Source organism: Mobula birostris, chromosome 31, assembly GCF_030028105.1.
Source record: "Mobula birostris isolate sMobBir1 chromosome 31, sMobBir1.hap1, whole genome shotgun sequence".
In the NCBI taxonomy this organism is placed as follows: Eukaryota; Metazoa; Chordata; class Chondrichthyes; order Myliobatiformes; family Myliobatidae; genus Mobula; species Mobula birostris.
Window position 1 is genome coordinate 10,035,248 of NC_092400.1, and position 21,244 is coordinate 10,056,491.

Consider the following 21,244-nt stretch of genomic DNA (forward strand, 5'->3'; position numbering starts at 1 on the left):
GAAGGAGGAAGGAGGAGCAACTGCACTTCTCCAAAAGGGGAATTGCACATTCTAATCAGGGACTTTTGAAGTGGTGACCAGCCAGGTAGCTGGGGTGGGGTGGAGTGAGGTCATGAGTGGTGGTGGGGAGAGGGACAAGAATCTGAACGTATTTAAAATGTCAGTTTTCAAGGGTATCAGAATGGTATTTTGAGGGTCATTGGCCCCCTCAAAAGTGCAGGTTAGAGAGTTAGAGATTTGGACAAAATAAATATTTGAGGTCGTTGGAGGTTGAGGGATCTGAGTGTTATGCCTCTAGGTGCCTCTAGTCAGTGCATGAGGGGTCTTTGTGGTGGTCAGTCCTGGTAGGTTGTTGGTTCCCGGAGATTAAAAGGTAAGTATATGACTTACCTCAGTGGCATCCCACTGTAAAGACGTAGCTGTTCCGGTCACCCAATGATGATCACACTCAGGATAGTTTTGTTCAATTTCTCAGCAGTTCTCCGAAACGGGAACTGCACAGGTAATGGAAATGGAAACCATATCCATTGTACAAGCATAGCACATGTCAGCAGGTGCTGAATTGAATTTTGGGAGCAACACCAAATGACTGGCAGTAGTCCCTTAATATATTTCATTCGCTGGTAAGTACAACATCCATGGTGTGGCTTGGCCGTAAACAGCACTACTCAGTCTCATTTCCAGGCATTCATGTTTTATCTACTTCAGATATCAAACAGCTTACAATTAAACTCATGCTATAAGCAGGGTGTGTCTTAGCTTGAATTTTGAACTGAGTTCCAAAGCACCCTAAGTTGAGAAAATTGCTGAATCATCTGACTCAAAGTTAAATATAATGCCGTTTTCTAAGGATATTATAAAATGAAGAAATAGTCAAAAATTCATTCTGCCTTTCCAACCCACTTTATAATATTCAATACTTGATATACATGTTATGTTCTGTATGCTGATCTTAATTTGATAAATTAACATGGATTTTAAAGACTGAACCAATACCATCCATGTGTAAAAGTTATTAAATTAAAATATGTTTTGAGGGAGACATGCAAAAGAAATGCCAGAATGGTTTAGCAGATTAGAAGAATGAGATCCTGCTCACTAATGCTGTGGCATGAAGTTCATTCCATCAAACTCAGCAGAAGAACGCACAGAAACATTATGATTTTAAAAAAAAATTCATCTTTAGACATTAAGTTAATTGCAAATGTTTCCTGTCCTGTGAATCTACCTGCTGACATTTAGCAGAGTTCTAGCTAGTGGATTCTGTCACTTGGAAAGAAAAATCCCTGTACATATCAGATGATCAGGTCAGTGTTCGGTCAGTAAGGTTATCAAAATTGGGAGAAATATGCACTCATGTTATGAAGTGGACATACGTCTCTCATGGGCTTAAAAGGACTTGCTTTCAAGTTTATTAAATTTGTTCTTCGGTCAGTCCAGACTTAGGAGTGTTTTAGATCGTGGCAGAATAAGTTCAAGTTCAGGTTTATTGTCATTCAACCATACACATGTATGCCGCCAAACGAAACAACATTCCTCTAGACGAAGGTGCATGACACAATAGATACATCTCACATAAAGTAGTATTACCACAAAAATTAACAAATAAAATATATAATAATAATAGATTAATAGATTAATAATATAAATTAGTGTTAAGTCATCACATTTTTAAAATTAGTAACGAAGTTGTATTTCAAACTACAAAGTTTCTGTATATTGAAAATATAAGGAGTCACCAAGACCCTTAAACCCCCTCGTTTCACCACTGCTACCAACTCTTACTTTCTAAGTGCCTTTATAATTCTGGTCTTTATTATGCTACATTTCAATTTATTTACATAACCTTACAGTAAAGTTAAATTGCCACAAGGAAGGTGTTTAAGAATGCTATGAATATTTTTCAGGAATAATGCTTCAGCCCACAGCAAAAGAGTTATAATTCTTTTTCTGGAACTTAAATTAAAGTAGTTTTTTTATACTTACATTTGGGATGACTATGATTTCAATTTGATGGGATGAAATATAACTGTTGTAAGTTTCACCAAGTCAAGTCCAACTCCGCCATGTATAGTTCCAAGCCTGGCTGTGAAAGGAAGAGGGTTGGGTATGGGGATAACAACCCCATCCCATAAAAAAACAGCACTGCAGAAACACCAACAGAAGCTCCAAAGACCTCATCCTGGGAAGGTCCTTGAAAGAGCGAAAGACTGGGCTGGGGCAGAGGACTCTGGCGAGTTGCTATTGGCAGCCAGTATGGCTGATTGACTGAAGAAGAAGAAGAAGAAGAAGAAGAAGAAGAAGAAGAAGAAGTCAACTATCACCTGGTCAACTGGGGGTATATATTTAGGTTGGAGATGAGGAGGAACTGCTTTTCCCAGACAACAGTGAGTCTGTGGAATTCCCTGCCCAGGGAAGCAGTGGAGCCTGCCTCATTAAATATACTTAAATCACAGTTAGATAGATTTTTGATAATAATGAAATTGAGGGTTCTGGGGAAAAGGCAGGTAGGTGGAGCCAAGTTCATGGACAGATCAGCCATGACCTTATTGAATGGTGGAGCAGGCCCAATGGGCCAGATGGCCTACTCCTGCTCCTATTTCTTATATTCATCAATATCCTTCAAACATTTGCATGCACAGTAAGGTTTGTCTATTATCAGTATCTGAAAACACTTGCATTTAAATCTGGTGTGCCATTGCAAATTGTTTTGAACAGCTATGTAACACTGAAAACAACAAAATATAAATCATTGCATTGTAATTTAATTTAATTATAATACCACTGCATATTCAATGGTTAAAGAGAGTAGTCTATAGCAAAATCAATCAGCAGGTTTGAAAACTATCCCATTTAGCTTAATAGTAAGACTTATGTTCCTTTAATTATTAATCATTAAAAAAGTAATTTTGACAATAGCAGTGGAAGATTATTCTTTTTGTAAGTTTTCCCTGGATGCTGAATGCCCTTTCCTGAAAAATGATTATTAATTTCTGAATGTGATACCCTAATATATGAGCTAAAATGTGTGCATCTACTTTGGTCATGATTCATATTGTAGAGTTTTAGGAATCTGTGTAAGCATTTTCAGTGATTGTTGAATAGATGAGTTGACTTGAAGTGTGTTTACTATGAATGTGATTTGTTGTGTGATTCAATTTGACTCCATTTGGCTTTGTTTCATGTTGTGTAAAACCATTGAGAAATAGAACCTCTATTATACAATTTAAGGGCATCAATAAAGCAGCATGCAAAGTATGCAAATATTTACAATTAATAAAACACATGACTGCTAGTACCAATAATTTGCAGTGAATGCATTATCGCTCTTTGAGCAGTAGTCCCTCCCAATTTTTGTAATATGTATCACATTTATTTTCTTACATATAATATCTGCAAACTTTTGAAATGAATTTTGTCTCAATATCTCAATATTATAAAGCAGCATTCCATAGATCATACAGATTTTTCCTGATTAATCTTTTAAATAAAGATCACCTTATATTATTTATTGTACTGTAAAATACTAATGGACTCCTCAAATTATTAAACTACCATCATTTTTATCTATTGACAATGATAAAGTGCTAGATATCAATAATGCCAACATTTTCAAAATTAATCTAAAGAACTTTCTGGCAAGGGCACCAGTAGAAATGTAGAACAGAAATATTAATGCAGCAGTCTTAAGACCATGCAAGTGATATGTCTAAAGAAGACAATAATTTAAAATAAGTAATTTTAAAACATAAATTTTATTTTATACTGTAGTTGGGTATGTACTATACAAAAAAGAAGAGACTTTTTGGCACTTATTGATTAATTATTTGCCTATAGCTATATTTTATTTAGTGGAATTAAACAACAGCTATTACTATCATTGCACGATGGGTGATTAACCTCAGTTATTTCACATCTAATATAAAAATCTTTATTTTGCAGGGTAAAAAACTGCACAAGCCATAACGAAAAATGTAATTTGTATCCAAATAAAAAAAATAGGATTGAAAATACATGGTTTAATTAAAATTAATTGATTTTAAAAAGCATTTCAACATGCAATTGCTACACTCAGGAAAAATAAAATAAACTGAAAAAAATCTTGCTTTAATATTGTGCTTTTACTGTCAGGTGGTCTGTCTTTAGATTAATTGGCAAATGGCAATAGCATCAGTAACAATTGAAGCAATATGCTGTGACTGATTACTAGTTTTATTATAGCTGTTGTTGGAAATATTTCTGGATGAGCAATCACAAATCCATTTTGAGAGAGTGAGAATATGTTGTTACAGATGTTTCTATTTAGCCTTATCAATATGTGTCACTTAAGAAAACTTGGTTGCAGTATCATGCCTCAGTTTTAAATAGCACCTGAAGGGAATGGCACAGCCTAAAAAATTAACTTGATAATATTTCCCTGAAATAAATGGCTATAATTTGTCAGAGTCTTGTGTTTATAAACCAAATGAGATCCTTTAATCCAGTTAAGTCCATTGTGGTGTTAAACATCCATTTTGAGACTCAAAGAAAAATGACGAATTGCTTTTATAGACTTGGTTTAAGATTTTATAATATGTAAAATGTGATGAAATGATAGAAACACTTACAATGCCAACATCATGAATGCTTGTATGAGGGACATGTTAGGTTCAGAGCAGAAATGGGTGGATAATTTTCCATGAATTTACATAACTTGAATCTAAAATAATCTGAAATATCACACAGTGTTTATTTAGCTAAGTTTAAGACTTTGATGAGCCCACAACTATTCTTGTAAGTATTTTTTTGCCTGTGTTCATCATTATAAGATTGATATTTTTATTTATGCAGAGTGAATGGAAGGTGCAAAGACGTGTTCCTAGACAGGTGCAATAACTTGATCATTAGCAAGGGCCAAACATCTGAGCTATATAATATTTACAAGCTGAAAAGTAATTCCAAAGACAGCAAAACAAGTAGTCACAGAAATTAGCACAATGGGAAAGTAAAAATTTTGTACAGTACAGGCCACTGATAATCAGGACCACAAACTTATTTTTGTTGCCTTCCCATTTTTGTGCAAGGTGTTCAAAGATTAAACGTAAGTATATTTTCAGATGAGTATATAGGCATCAATATATTATGTTAGCATCTATGCTAGCCCAGAATTTGGCAATAACCTAATCACAAAAAGCAAAGGTGAGCACCATAATTACATAAAGTATGTCCTTCTGATATTAATTTCTGCTGTAAAGCTTAAAATTATCATCACTTATGGGAACTACTTCAATTTAAAAAATAAATTAAGAGACTTTTTTTCTTTTTAAAGTAACCTTTCATTTTTATAGATCTCCCTGTGCCATACATTATTCCTGTGCTGAGAAATTTGGCAGTTCATCTTCTCCAAGCATCTGCCAGAGCCACTGTGTAAATGTCTGCTAAAAAGTGCATGAAAGGAGGATGGAGAGATTTTCCCTTTGATATTATTCTCCTTGTTGAGGAAAACTGTCCTTGATGCAGTTAGAAATGAAAATAATTTGAAATAAATATTTACAGTTCCAAAATTTCCCTTCTAAAATGACAAATATTTTTGGCTTAGAATAAGAATTGCATGAAAGATTACCTAGGATACTTTTTAGTTTATTTCACTAATTACTTTTAGGAATTATTTGGTTCCAAAAATATAATAGACTAGGTATAACCTCTATAAAAGATGTTTTCCGTATAGGTTGGGGAAGTTTAAACCTATTCCTTTCAGTTAATTCAATTTTCTTGTTTGGTTTAAATTGATTGGAATAAATGTTAAGGATAGTACTTAGCTTTTCCCTGGAGTCGTCAAATAGCAGGGAGTGTCCTCGTTAATATTTTGAATGGGAGAGATTCCCCACCGCAGAAGTGTCCCCGCTGACATTTTTTTTGGCTGAGTAGCAGGTTAAATAGTTGGCTGTTTATTTATTTAGTTCATTTCCACACTATCATCTGCAATCCCAGATATCATTATTTATGTTCAATTTCAACAAATTGGGCAACATCTTTATTAAGTGATTTATAGAATATAATTAAAGACATAAAATGTATAATTCTGAAAAACGCTGGAGTGTCTCACAGCAATCATTTTGAATGGTTTAAAAAGTGAAATAGAGCAAGATAAATGTGGAGTTAAAAGGAAAGATGACCCTTGTTGACCTTCACATGGGGACTTTCACCAATTTACTGTTTTAATGGATGGCAACCATAATAGTGCAAACAAATAACAGCACATTTAATATTATTTTGGACTGTAATTCAATTTTGAAGGTGGACACTTTTTAATGAATGGATCAGATTATCACCATGAGTAGATTTAAATTAGTAGCACAATTACTTCTGCCTTTTGGGGGAAAAAAAAGCAGAGGTGTAAAAGGCTGCTGAGACGATACAAAGTACAGCGCGTAGATCACCCAGTCTCGGGTGCGATTGGCTCACGGCTGGGACGATCCACGCCAACCAGCGCCACCAACAGGTCGGGGCCGCCACGGCAGGGAGCGTCCCGGCGGCGGCTCGTGCCCGACGTGAGGGCACGCCCCCCTTCTCCGCCGTCGGTGCCGAGGGGAGGGGGGCGGGGACGCGCGCCGGGCACGTGACAGGCGGGGAGCCAATCGCCGGCGAGCGCCTCCTCGCTGTCGCCATTACGCTGTTTGTGTGTATGTGTGTGTGTGTGTATGTGTGTGTCTGACTGACTGAGAGAGAGTGTGTGAGAGAGTATGTGAGTGAGTGAGAGAGAGAGAGAGAGAGAGAGAGAGAGAGAGAGCAGCAGCCTGCAACGGCGGCAGTGGCACCCAGAGCGGCGGCCGGCACCGAATCCCCCCCCTCTCTCTCTCTTTTTTTTTAACAAACTTGGGTGGTGGACGCAGAAGACAACAACACTCTTGGGGGAAAATTATGATTAAACCTTTTGGGAGCCTGCTGAATTAAAGTGGACAGTCTCTGGGCGGACGTCACTCCTTACATCGCTGTGGAGAATTTTAGTGCTCATTTTTTAAATATTTATTGGTTATTATTTTTGTATGTGTGCGCGCGAGGAGGTGGTGGCGTTGGGGGTCTGATTTTTTTTATAACTTATCCACATTCCCCCCCTCCCCTTCCCCTCTCCTCCACCCTGGATCTGTCTACATATTTATTATTTTTTTGCAAACCAAGACGGAATCTTTAATTCGACCTCCGGAGAGAAAGTCATGCACGGAGCATGACTGCAGCAAACTGGGTGGCCAACGGTGCTAGCTTGGAGGACTGCCATTCGAATTTATTCTCTCTGGTGAGTGAGTGAGAGAGAGAAAGAGGGGCCTTAGGCTGTGTGGGAGCAGCCATTTTCTGCTAATGGTTTAGCATAACCGTTTACATGGCCTTATTTTCCTGTCTGGAGTTTATTCCCCAGCCCCCCTTCCTCCTCTATTTTTGATGCTTACGCCCCTCCTCCTCCTTCCACCCCTTCCCTCTCCCTCCTTCCTAAAATCAACCTCCACTACGTATTGCACATTATTAGTTTCCCTTAACAGAGCTGGAAGCTTTTAATCCACCATCTTGAAGTAGAAAAATGTCTGCATATTTGAAGCTGAATTAAAGCATGCTTTTTTCCTTAAAATAGGGCTGGTGGTGGAAGGGGCAGTTTAAATGTAATCTGTTTGCCACTATGCTGTTTGGCGTTTACAGGGCAATTATTCTCATCTGTTTTTAAAAATTCTTCTCTGCCCCCTCCCGTCTTTTACATTTTCCGGTGCATATATTTTCTTTTTAATACTCTGTAGTAATAAATCATAAATCTTTTCTATAGTTTTAATGTGATACACTCTTTTTGCAGAAGTTATAAGGTTCTTCAGTCTTCAATTCGATGTATTCTTTAATCCAGAGTTTTTCTAAATTATCTCATCACCTCAATGTTTAAGCCGTTTAAAATATTCACAATACCATCTACTTTACAGATAGTGTTTAACACTAGAAATCTTTCTAAAAGCGTTCATGGTAATGCATTTGCCATTATTTTTTTCCTGCAGAGATTTGTTTTTACATTGTATTGCACTATACGATTCGTATCCGACATGTAAACTATCAATTCCTGATCAAAGTATATTAAGTAGATATTGTGAGTTGCTTGACAATGCCAATGCTTTTCCTGTTTTTCATATGTTGTAATTGATTACGGTTGTAATCATATTGGCATGCAGTCAAGATGATATTGTCCCACTGAATATTGATGCAAAGTTCCAAATATAACTGTTTTGAAAAAGCAGAATTAATATTTTATTTCGAAAGATGATCTATGTCTACACTTCTTAAGACATTTTTGAAATCTCTCTCAACCAACAGGCTGAATTAACTGGCATCAAATGGCGTAGGTACAGTTTCCAGGGTCTTGGGGGCTGTGGTCCCATCATCTCAGCACCGGCTCAGGATGATCCTATTTTGCAGACCTTTATTAGATGTCTACAGGCCAATCTGTTGTGTGTATGGCGACGAGATGTGAGACCTGAAGCCAAGGAATTGTGGATTTACTGGTGGGGAGAGGAGCCTAATCTGGTTGATATAATTCATCATGAATTACGAGGTGAGTTGCATCATGTTGAATAAACAGCTGGAGTGAAGGAGAAATTTACATGTTTACTGTATTTCAAGCCTGCGCTGGTATTTTGAAGGCGGATGTACGATGAATCAATTCAAAGGATTTTTTCCTCCTTGCAAACCTATCTTGAATGATTTGATTTCAGACTTGTCCCAGACTATGGTTTTATGACCATTAATTGCAATGATGTCTTTATCAGTAATTTAAATAGAAAATTCTTTATGGAATTTCCACTTTGATTTTCCAGAACTGGTAGGGACTTTCAATAAATCTTTTCAGCAACTGTTAATAGTGGTATCAGAAATTGGTTTTGACTGTTCTTCTTGCTTTAAAAAAACAAATAATTGAAAATATTTGTAGAAATCTTTCCCAGTCACCTGCGGAAGCTTATGTTGATTCTAGTGTGGTGAATATTTTGGGTGCTTTGTGTTGGGATAGAGTTGCATTGTTTTAAGTGGCTGGTGTTTTACAGCCTTTGGCCTCTGGAAAGCTCCAGAGGGGCCTTCTGCAAGGTAATTTGACTCTGTCAGCAGGATAGTTGTGTACTATTTACTGAGAGAATTCTTTGAATTCCTAACTATTCTCTTCCACATATCAGATTCTTTCACACTTAAAATACTTATATTAATTGGTCATGCAAATTGTTTACTTTTTTACATATTGTGTAGCATTTGCACACCAGATGTAATAGTATGCTTTGTGAAAAAGTAGTTTCAGATTTGCATAGAGAAATGCAAGCAAACTGAATAGGAACTGTGTCTGCACAGTAAAGATTTTACGGATAGTGAATTTAGTAGCCTGGGAACACATTTCAGCTGTCGGGGAGCCCCTTACTTGGAGATCAAACACTTAACAAGAAACTTGTGCAAGATGAGGTGGTCAGCAACAGCTGTGAATTTTTTTTGTGTGAGACAAGCTATGGTTGAGGATTTAATACTTGATTTGGACTGTTAATGAAAAACAGTGAAGTGATAACAAACCAAAATATCTTGTTGAATATTCATCAGTGTAATAATTTGGTAAGCTGTTCAGCTTTCTATGGCACATGCTGCACAGCCAAATGCCTAAATTTGAGAGCTGGTTAGGAAAAATTATGCACCAAGAGCTATAAAGGCAGGTCTGCAAATGAAGAATTTTGCATTATGTCATCTAGTTAATGAATTTTGGTGACTTTGACTTTTGGCTTCTATTACTTTGCCTTTACCTTATACTTAGTATAACATAACTAAATGATTCTGTGGAGACTAGTTACAGATTTATAGTTTTCAAGAAGTTGGCTTAAATGCAAAAAGTAAATGGCAGCTTCCAGTTATAGTTCTCTGTGGTTAAATCTCTTTCTGGAACTTTCTTCGAAGAATTATAGGTACTATCCATCAAGTGCTTTCAGTTGGCAGTGAATTGAAACTGAGCTAACAATTGATACATTAATGTCCTTTGTATATCTTGGCTACGTAGTATCTATTGTGAAATTTCAGTAGGAAGGCTAATGAAAGGTTGAAATATTTTGAGACTTGCTGATCAGGCTCTGCAGTGGAAACATTTACAGTATTCTGCAATTGGAATTAGGTAGAGTAAAAACAAGATTTGTTCTGTCTATGCACGTTTTTTTGTCACTAGGATGACGCTGATGTAAGCATTTTGCAGTTGGGGATTTCTTTTGCTGTCTTCTAATGTAGCTGAGCTAGGCTATATGAACCTGGATATTTTTGAAATATTAATACATATTGCATTTTAACACTTTCTTCATTTGTGGTGGTTTGATGCTAGCAAAGGTTATGGAAAAATTAATATTTTTAAGCTTTATTAATGAGAAATCAGGTTACATTTTAAAGTGAAAGCATACATTTCATTGCTCAACCTGCACTTTGTGCTTTATAACTATGAAAGATTAAATGTCGTTCACGTGTGTTGTACTTGATGAGGGAAACAGTTGCCATTTGTTGATTAAATTGAGTTACAATGTCTTGAAATTGGCTGGAAGTATTTTTTGACTAGTTCAATTTAAAAAATATTTTGGAAGGTGTTTATTATTTTAAGCTCTGATTTTTTATTTTGTTATTGTCTTGTATTTGTTGATAAGCTGATTTTCCTGCTTGTTTCTTGGCTAACTTTTTGAAAGCAGTAAAAAGTCATTGCTATTCTGAAAATCAAGAGTGGTTCACAAAATAAGTTGACAGTTTTTTTGTGTTTTTGTAAACTTTCAAAACAGTGATATTTTGTTTGTGAATTAATGATTTGTTGCTCTGGTCAGCTGCTATGTGTCAGTTTCTCACGTTGGATAGAGATTTTAAACAGTGTAAAAATGTTTAATGTGCCTGAACTTGGAGCCACTTTCTAGTTGCTTCGAGGAGATGAATTTAAATGCATGGTCGTAATGAGATGCTATTGTAGCTGCTCATTGTGGGTGGAGTTTCAAGGATGCAGAACTGTAAGTGTATTGTCTGAATGTGCAGTCTGTTTCATTTTCATTCAGACCAAAAGCCATTTCAGAGGTCATAGGCAATCCTGAATTAGGGATAGCTGCAGATATTACACATGGTTATTTACGTGAAATTCCACAGGTTTCATTATAGATAAATGTGCAAATTGAAGTGACAGTTTGCATGAACATTGTTTAGTGAGTGTGGCTCTTGAGCTTCAAAGGAAAGTTTGAAATTGAACTGAATATATTAAAAATAAACTTCAAAATATATTTGAGAGATTTGTCCCACCCACTCTTGCAGTTGAAGAGATGTTCTAAAATGAGTTAAGAATAAAGTTTTTTTTTATTGAAATTAATACAATTTTGTTTGTCTTCATAGTGACTTTCAGCTCTATTTTCAGTATGTTGATTGTGTATTTTTTTTGTTGCCATTTGCATGCTGGGGTGTGGGAGGCAGCCACGAACTGCTGCAGTAGTCTTCATGCCTGAATTTGTTCCTATGCGTCCCCTTTAATCCCTACTTTCTCAGTTTTTCTTATTTTGATGTCCCACTATCCCGTTGCCACTTCAGTTATTGCTGCTTTCAGATAGAAGTTGCACAACTTTTTGTGATGAAATTGCAAAACTTTTTTTTTGCCCCATTGTTACCTACCACAAGGTGTTTTGGTCACCTCATTTGTTAAATGTTGATCAAATTATTAAATGCTTTCTACAGATTAATATGTCTTTCAAATTTATGGAACACTTAAGTTGCAACAAATAGGTTATTTGGTAAATGCCTTTTATCCCGTATCTGCTTAAAATATATTCATTATAAACTTTGCTTTGAAACTTTGGTTAATGATTTCCAAACATTACTTTTTGATATAAGTATTAGATGCTATTTTGTCATTAGACTTACATGATTATGCATACTAGAAATTTTGTTAGATACTTAGATTACATAATTGAAACTTTTCTATAGGATAAGATATGGATATCAAGCTCAGAATTTGGGGAAAAGTTTCAATACAGGCATAAAGATGATGCATTATGTTAGGCAATATCAACTTTATGGATTTTTTGCAGTATTTGTCATTATTTAATAAAGTGTGTGGTTGGTGGGGACAAATGTTGGGAACAAATTGGGTAACAGTGATTTGTGGCAACACTGACAATGAGATTCTTCAATCTGATTTTACGTCTTCACAGTAAGATAGCATCTGTTACCTTTCAAAGTACTTTCATAGTGCCACCTGCAGGAATATAAAGTACTGCAGGTAGCCCTATGAAGTCTCAAACATTGATTTTTATATACAATTTAGTTTGGTTACTATGCACAACTAATTTGCTATATCCATATATTTTGGTAGGCAGAACAGAAAAAATACCAAGGTGTTTTTTTTTAACCTTAACTGTTTAAGACCTGGAATTGGTTTGATGGTTTAATCAAAAAGTTATGTTATAGACTTCTATATACTTTATTTCCAATATATAGATGAATCTAAATTTCAGTGATTATGTAATCAGAAGAGTAATGGTGTCTACTTGTATTGCTGGTACCTCAATAAGTGCAAAACATCATAATTTGTTATAGCATTATGTTCAGTTAAACAAAACTTAATTTTAATACAAACTTGAAAAGGAATCACCTTGAAGTAATAAGCTCATACAATGTTGGTTAAGATTGAGACTAATAATCTTGCATCTGATTGTTTGGATATCCTGGTAGTCTGACATCTGGTTAAATCATTGGTCTGGAATGTGAGCTAGGAGTTCATAGTCAATGCAGAATAGAAGTAGATCGTTCAGCTCACCATGTCCATGCCAACCATCTGTATTATATTTTCCAGTAAACAAATCTCTTGCCACTTACCTAAAATCTTTGTCCTCCAGTTTTATTCACCTCTGGTAATGGAAAAAGATTCCTGCAGTTTATCATATCTGTCAATAGTTTTATATACCTCAATCATGTCTCCTCTGAACCTCCCCTGCTCCTGAGAAAATGGACCTAACATCTCCAGTCTCCTGAGAACTAACATACAACATCCCGGTGAGTTGCTTCTGCCCCTTTCTAGTGTCATCACATCCTTCCTATACTGTTGTGACCAGAACTATACCGGTTGAACAATGTTTTCATAAAATTAGATTATAACTGTTCGTGTATCCCATATGTCATAATCACATTATCCACCAGCTCTGTCACCTCATGGATCTTGGCACTTGCACAGTTTTTACTTTTCAATTGAGATAGTAAGGCTCAGATTCTTCCACTGTGGCCAGGCATCCAGTGCATGCTGTAAATAAGTTTAAGGTAGTTGTACTTAATGTACAGAACAGTACTTATCTGTCCATCAACTTAATTAAGAGTTGGTTACCTGACCATTATTGTGGTTCATTTTCTAAGTTAAACTTTTATGCTTAAGTACTCTGGAACATCAAAGGTCCTGAAATGTGGTATGAATGCAAGTCGTCTACAAGTGTTGATTCACTTAAAGTTAATCTGAATTGATGTAAAAACAATTGTGCTAGTCTCAAGTTCAGATCTGAACTTGATTTGAAGCTGTTCGATGCAAGGCGCTTGGTTTGGAATTTGTGTAAAGGAAGCTTTTGTCCCTCTAAATCTAAGAAAATTCGGCATAATTGGTGAAGTAGCAGTAATTGAAGTATTAACTTAGGTTATGAAGTGAATATTAGAAAGAACATTGATTTAATTTTGATTCTGTTGTGCAAAAAAGCAGTCTGTAATGCTGAATATCATTTGCAGAATGTGCTGAAGCATCTAAATACCTATACCCAAGGAATGTTCTGCTCCCCTTTGTAACCAAACCAGTTTTGCAAAGCATCAAAGGAGCCAATACATGAATGGGTTTTGCAGCTATGAGTCATACACTTGTTACTGTGTGGAATATAATTCCAGTAAACATGAAGCAGTTTAAAATACTCAAGGTTCTGTTTCATGTGCTTTTGTAACAGTAGATTATTCGGAAAATTTGTGCATAGGCTAGTTTATACTTGACATTTGTCCTTTGAGCTGCTGGAGCTAGTAGTGAAATTTTTGTTCAACCCTTCCTGTACAAAATAGGGTTTATGGAGTAGGATCACCTTTTACTGCCTTCCTCACACACTTTCTTGTACTCAATTTCTCTTAAACCAAGGTTTCTTTTAATGCGTTTGCTACTTTTCAACACATTGAGCTTGAAGGATAGGTAGAAAAACATTGCTTTGCTGTGATAGCTTTTGAAGGTTTTTATTTTGAGTGTGGTGGAATGGTGAAAGGTTTAATTTAACTTGGCAAGGAGAGAGTGGTCACATTGAAACATTTTTTAAATCGTGGAGTGCTGTGGGGTTGCTTTCTTTTGGCTTGGCATTGACTGGAATGTATCCAGATATAATTTAGATACTCAAATCTCAATAGATAAAGCATATATTAATTATCTTGGTATTCATTCTTAATATTGCTGTTTATTCCCAAATATACTGGTACTTCACAGAACACTAATTTATTATGGTGTCCTTGGACTTCCATTTCAAGCTATGCCCTTGTTCTTTATACTTTATTGTTGCCAAACAATTGATACTAGAACGTGCAATCATCACAGCGATATTTGATTCTGCGCTTCCCGCTCCCTGGAGTACAAATCGATAGTAAATATTAAAAATTTAAATTGTAAATCATAATTAGAAAAGGGAAAGTAAGGTCGTGCAAAAAAACTAGGAGGCAGGTCTGAATATTTGGGGGGTATGGCCTAGATCCAGGTCAGGATCCGTCGAGCAGTCTTATCACAGTTGGAAAGAAGCTGTTCCCAAATCTGGCCGTACGAGTCTTCAAGCTCCTGAGCCTTCTCCTGGAGGGAGGAGGGATGAAAAGTGTGTTGGCTGGGTGGTTCATGTCCTTGATTATCCTGGCAGCACTGCTTAGACAGCGTGTGGTGTAAAGTGAGTCCATGGATGGAAGATTGGTTTGTGTGATGTGCTGGGCTGTGTTCACGATCTTCTGTAGCTTCTTCTGGTCTTGGACAGGACAACTTCCATACCAGGTTGTGATGCACCCTAGGAGAATGCTTTCTATGGTGCATCTATAAAAATTAGTGAGGGTTTTAGGGGACAGGCCAAATTTCTTTAGCTTTCTCAGGAAGTAAAGGTGCTGGTAGGTCTTCTTGGCAGTGGACTCTGCTTGGTTGGACCAAGCCAGGTCATTTGTGATATTGACCCTGAGGAACTTAAAGCTTTTGACCTGTTCCACTTGCGCACCATCGAGGTAAATGGGGTCATGCGGTCCGCTACTCCTTCTGAAGTCAACAACCAATTAGCTCAACAAGAAATTAGCTCAGGCTCTATACTGCTATGCTGGGAATGACGCGCGTCCCTGCCCTCCATGAATACTACCTCAGCAATGAATTGGACAGTGGTTCGGCGTGTAAGGCTGCCTGTGCCTTTTGGAATTGGTGTGGGCAAGCTAGATGTGCTCACTCATCACAGAAATCTGGGGCTCAGGGCTCCACACTGGCTGACATAATGAGTGTTGGGCATTAGTAGCACTTAGTTCATGTGTTAAGAGACCAACTCATCATTTCCTATTGGATGTGATGAATTTCCCAGCCTGGTGAGCTTACCACCTGAGCAATTGTTGTAAAATAAGTTCTAATTCCACTTTTAAGTTGTTATATTGCATTATGAAACGGATTGTATTTCTACTACTGTTGTTAGATTTCATTTCATGATGTGTGCTGATGTAATTGGGATGTGTTGAAATTGCTCTGTGGATATAATAAAATTGTAATTTGAATTACAGCTTAGTATGTATGCTTTTTCTGGAAATTATTGTTTATAGCTGGTTTAACTTATTTTTACATTGTGTAATGCAAGAAATATGCTAGGGAAGAAAGATATTTCAAAATAAGTGTAAGCATCCTCTATCTTGGATAATAGGAATTCCACTAGGATTTTTAATCGATTTGCTGACCTTGTAGTTTTAGACATCTAGATCAGAATATGCTGGAAGCAGTTAAAGGTCAGGCATCATCTCTAGAAAGGGAAACAGTTAACATGTCAGGTTGAAGACCCTCATTGCCATAACTGGAAAACACACAAATAATTGTAAATTGCAGAGTGAGGGAGAGATGGATTTGGGAAAAGGGAGCATCTTTGATGTGTTGAAGCTCAGGTGATCTGTCTCCTGGATTAATGAAGGCAGTTAGAAAATAAAACCTGTGCTATGGAGATCAGAGCTGTTGCTGAAACATGAAACCAAAGAGAGAATGCTAGAAGTGCTCAACAAATAAGGCATGGAAAGAGAAAATGTGAAATATATTAATAATGGTACAAAATGGCCAATTCTGACATTCACAATTTGAATTGTTTATTTCAGTGTTGATTCTCAAAGGATGAAATTGTGCTTGCATGAAAGATAGTGTTGCCTCTCTTCAAGCTTGTATTAGGCCCCACTGGGAAAACTGCAGGAGGTTACAGACAAGTGCAGGATTAGGATGAAGAATTAATATAAGGATCTGAAAACTTGTCACCCTTGCAGAGTGAATGGAGATACTTTACAAAGTGGTCATCCAATCTGCGTATGATTTTACTGGTGCAAAGGAGTTCATGTTGTGAGTTGTTCACTAGATGGGTAGAATGAATCACTGCTTCATCTGGAAGGGATATTTAAAATCTGTAGTGGGAAGAGATGAAGTAAAAAGGCAGGCATTTTTTTTTACTGTGATCGCATGGGAAACAGCTGTGAGAAGGGGGCATACAGACAACTCCTGCAGAGTAACACTGGGGTGGGGAGGGTGGTGGTTTCCAAGAAAATTGTGTACTGAGATTTCTCCATCACACGACGCTGCATCTGTGCATGCATTAAGAAGCTCATGTTGAAAAATCTGGCTTTTATTGTTTTCTCCACCACTTCCACAAATGAATTTTATTCTGTATCTCAAAGGTTTGAATAGATTGTGAGTTCCATTTGGTTAAACTTTTGTTACCTAACTTTTGTTAGGTTAAACTTCTGTAGTTGGAGAAGATGGAAAAGTTAATGAGGATGATACAAAAGGAAATTTTGTTTGGATTGGTGAAAGTGGAAGGAAAAACATGCTGCTGCAAGTAAATTTTTCTTTGCATCTGTATATTCATGTACTTGTGCATAAGACTTCATATATATGGTTGGGGAATCTAGTTGGGAGTATTTGAACTTGCAAAAGATGATCCATTGAATTTGGAAGCTGGCGGGGTAATAGTTATGGGTTGCAGATGGAGACAAAACTAAAAAGGAAATGAGACAGGTGGATGCATTGAAAGTGAGAGAACAGGGTAGATATTGGCAACAATGCAATGAAATATTTGAGTTCTGCATGATTGAAAGAAAAACACTAATATAGTAGTTCACTGGAAAAAAGGATTCAGTTTTTGTCATGTCTGCTCCCATGAATAGACTATCTATGTAGATTCTTGCTTTGTTTTTCCTAATCATGAGTACCTCTTTACCAGGGTTGTTAGAGGCTTTTTTGCGTCTCACCTATTTCCTGCACTTCTGCTTCTTATTCCTTTCCACCTGATGAAACCAGAGAAAGATTTCTCCCAGTACTATCATTCTACCCAAACAGCCTCTACGTTCAATTGATCATTCTTTGCAATTTCCATCACTTTTAATGAGACTGCACACATTTACCTTCCCTTTCAACTTTCAGAATAGAGCATTTCCTTCATTTTCTGTCTTCCAGCAGATTGTTAGTTGCTTCAGATTTTAGATATGGTTTTAGATTTCAGCAGCAGTTCTGACCTGCATTTCACAGCTTTATTTTATCTCTTGTGTCTCTCAGATGAAAGCTTCAGGTTTTCTCTTGTCATACAGAGCTGAATATACTTGCATTGGTGTATTTTTTACTTCTACTTTTATAGTCTGCTGTGAATGTTACTATTAGAATGATGGTAAACAGATTTTTACAACAATGGTTGAATGTGGACTTTATATACAAACCTGTCCAGGTAGGTACTGGGCATTTGCATTGGGGCAGCTGAAAAACTTTTTAAACAGTACTTTGCCTCTGAAGAAATATTTATTAACCCATTTCTAACAGCACATTGCTTAGTTTGGCATGAACTGTATTTGTGGAGCTTTGATATTGTTAGATCTTTAACACAGCTAGTTAGCACACACTATAAAAGACACTTTAAACTGTGGGTTAATGAGCCAAGTGGTAGCAATACAAGAGCTATTTTGTGAGTGATTCTCAATTGCAAAATTGTATAATGGTTATGTATAGAAATTATAGTGTTTTTTTCCCTCAGCATTCCATACTAACAAGCTTAGTAAAGGAAATTTGAAGAGCTGAAAGTAGTCAGCACAGCCAGGGCTTGGAGCTATAAAATTTCATTTGGAAATACTGAAATATAATAGAACATGTCATTGACATTGCACGATTTATAAATCTATCAGTTTATACCATGGAGTGGCTGTCTATTTAAAAATTAAGGTGTTAACAACTTTTAAAAAAATTGTCTTTCACTTTTTTCATTTTGTTTCAAATAATTTGCATTTGAGTTACTGGGTCTTCAGTTGGTAGCATTTTGTGTCAAAAAGCTCTTGCAATTTATAGTTTTGCAGACGTGAACCTGTAAAGCCTGTTGCGTGCTGTACTCTTTTCCTACGTTTTCTGTTACAGACAGGTGACTACTGTAATGACTGCTCTGCATCAATTCATGACACATGTCAATGATAAAACTGATTCTGATTCAGATTCAATAGCTGAACAGTACCCAAATGACTGACAGAACATTACAAGGCTATTGAATGTGTTACATTTTGTAAATCCAAAAGTAATCAAAAGAGAAACATAGAGCTGGGAGTAACGTGTCTGTGATTTGTTTTTATTTCAGTGTGGTGCTCACCTGTGACATGGTGGCATGATGATGTATACCACTCACGTACTTTTAAATATCACCTGTAATGTTTTATGTCAACAACAAAGAATGTTACGCAAATATTACTGAAATATTAACCACACAGTGCTCCTCTGTGTTTAGCTATAAAATCCAACTCAATAAACAAATGCGTCTCAACTCTATGCACTTTGTAATAAAGCTACTATATAGACGTCCATAGCGTAATAAATTTAAAGCTTTCCCATTCAGGCCTAGAGATCTAATCATTGTGGAGGATTTCTTACTCTTCTGGGATATAGTCTTTCCTGACCTGGCGGTGGAGGGGTGGGGTTATCGTTCGGCAGCTGAGACATGTAGCCTTGAAACAACCTCAGGTTCTGGGTTCTGGGCCCTTCTCTGTGGTGGTGGGAGTTGACTCTGGGACTGCAGTAAGTGGTTCTGACAGCTCTGGACACCTTGGATCATCTGTGCCGTAACAGGGAGACTTTCATTTTGCATCAGGAAGAATACATCAAGGAGCGTGTCCTCTTTTGTAAATTTTTCAGGTACTTCTTTTCCAAGGGTAAACGGGACAAGCTATCAGCATTTGCTTGATTAGTTGTCCTCTTGAATTCTTGTGTCCTCCAAGAAATAGAGCCAATATCTGCATTTGTGCTGCTGTTGTTGGTGAACACCCCTCTGTGGATTGAAAGTGGACAATAATTGCTGATCAGCTATGAGAGTAAACTCTCTTCTATACAAGTACAAGTTGAAATGTTTTGCACCTCAAACCAGATTCAAAACCTCTGTCAATTTGTGCATAATATTTCCTGGCAGCAGTAAGGGTATGTGATGTAATGGCTTTCTTTTCCATTACTTATAATGTGTAACATGACTGCACCTATTCCATAAGGTGAGGCATCACAAGCAAGTTTCACTGGACAATTTGGATCATAATGTGTGAGTACAGTGTCTGAAGTCACCACTTCCATTACCTTTTGGAAATTCACCTCGCACTGCTTTGTCTATAGCCATTTTTTCCTGATCTGTAGTAATGAGTTCAAAGAGGGAGCTCAGTAGCCAGGTTTAGCAGGTACCTGTTATAGTAATTGACAAATCCTAACAAAGATCACAATTTTGACACATCCTTCAACCTTGGGGCATCCACCACTGCTTGAATTTTCTGAGCACACTTGTGTAATTCTGTGTTAATGGTGTGACCACAGTAAGTGATGTTTGGTTTAAAAAATTCACACATGTTGCGATGGCTCTGATTCCATAATCTTCTAACCTTTATAACACTGTCTTGATTTTCCTTGTCATTCTCACTAGTATAAACGATGTCATCCAGGTTAATACTGAGCGCCTGTGGAACCTTGTATGACCTGGTCCATAGCATTCTGCCAGAGCGCAGGTGCAGGTTCTATTCCAAAAATAAGCTTATTATAGAAGTAAAGCCCTTTGTGGGCATTTATGGTGAGAAATACTTTGGACTCTTCTTGTATCTCCATCTGTAGGGAGGCCTTAGCTAAGTCCACTTTTCTGAAGCGTTTTCCTCCAGAAAGGTTTGCAAAGATATCCTCTATCCTGGGAAAAGTGCATTGATCTACTTTCGATATTGGGTTGTTGGTGACCTTAAAATCACCACAAATCCTGACAGACCCATTCTTCTTGGTTACTGGGATCAATGGCATTGCAGATAGGCTCCACACAACCTTGGAAAGAATTCCTTCAGCTTCCATGCAATCTAGCTACCTGGCTATTTTATCACAGATGGTTAAGGAATCTGATGGTCTTTGTAAAACTTGTATGTGGCATTTTCATTTAATACTATTTTATCCTTGATATGTTTGAATCTTTCAGTGTGACCTTTGAGCACTCTTGTGGCATCATCCAGTACCTTTCTTAATTTGCTTTCATTTGACCCAGTTGTAGGAGATGTGGCATGCAGACGGTGGGTGGATCTCCAATCAAGTTGTAGTTGATTCTCATGGCCCTACAATGCTGGCCCTTCTGTTTTTACATACAGCCCAACGTGGCTTGTTGGTTATCGTATTTCACTGTACAAATGTCATTTGCACAGAAGTTTCTTTTATCCAGTATGTTATTAGTTGGATATCTGCAGGCTTCAATTTAGTATCTTTGAAATGCCGTTCAAACTAATTTTGTGTAGTGTCTGAAACGGCCAAGCCCATGTCCAATTCCATTTTAATTGAGTTGCCATTTAGTAGTGGTTCAAATGGATCCAGTTATTATCAGATAATGTATACAACCTGAAATTCTTACTCTTTGCAGACATCCAAGAGAAACAGAAGAACTCCAAAGAATGAATGACAAAAACATTAGAACCCCAAAGCCCCCTCATTATCCATATTTCTTGTCTCGTGTTAATTTTCACATTGTAAATCTCA

The 21,244-nt window shown here is 36.9% G+C and overlaps 1 protein-coding gene across 2 annotated transcripts in view; it reads left to right on the forward strand.

The window, feature by feature from the left end:
* Positions 1 to 6,656: 6,656 nt before the first annotated feature.
* Positions 6,657 to 21,244, forward strand: part of LOC140190970 (mediator of RNA polymerase II transcription subunit 13-like) — a 179,022-nt gene continuing 164,434 nt past the window's right edge. For both annotated transcript variants that reach the window (XM_072247982.1, XM_072247983.1), the window contains exons 1-2: positions 6,657 to 7,273; positions 8,323 to 8,560. In XM_072247982.1, coding sequence (XP_072104083.1) covers positions 7,205 to 7,273; positions 8,323 to 8,560 — 307 coding nt within the window. In that variant the 5' untranslated portion in view covers positions 6,657 to 7,204. The remainder of the gene's footprint in view (positions 7,274 to 8,322; positions 8,561 to 21,244) is intronic.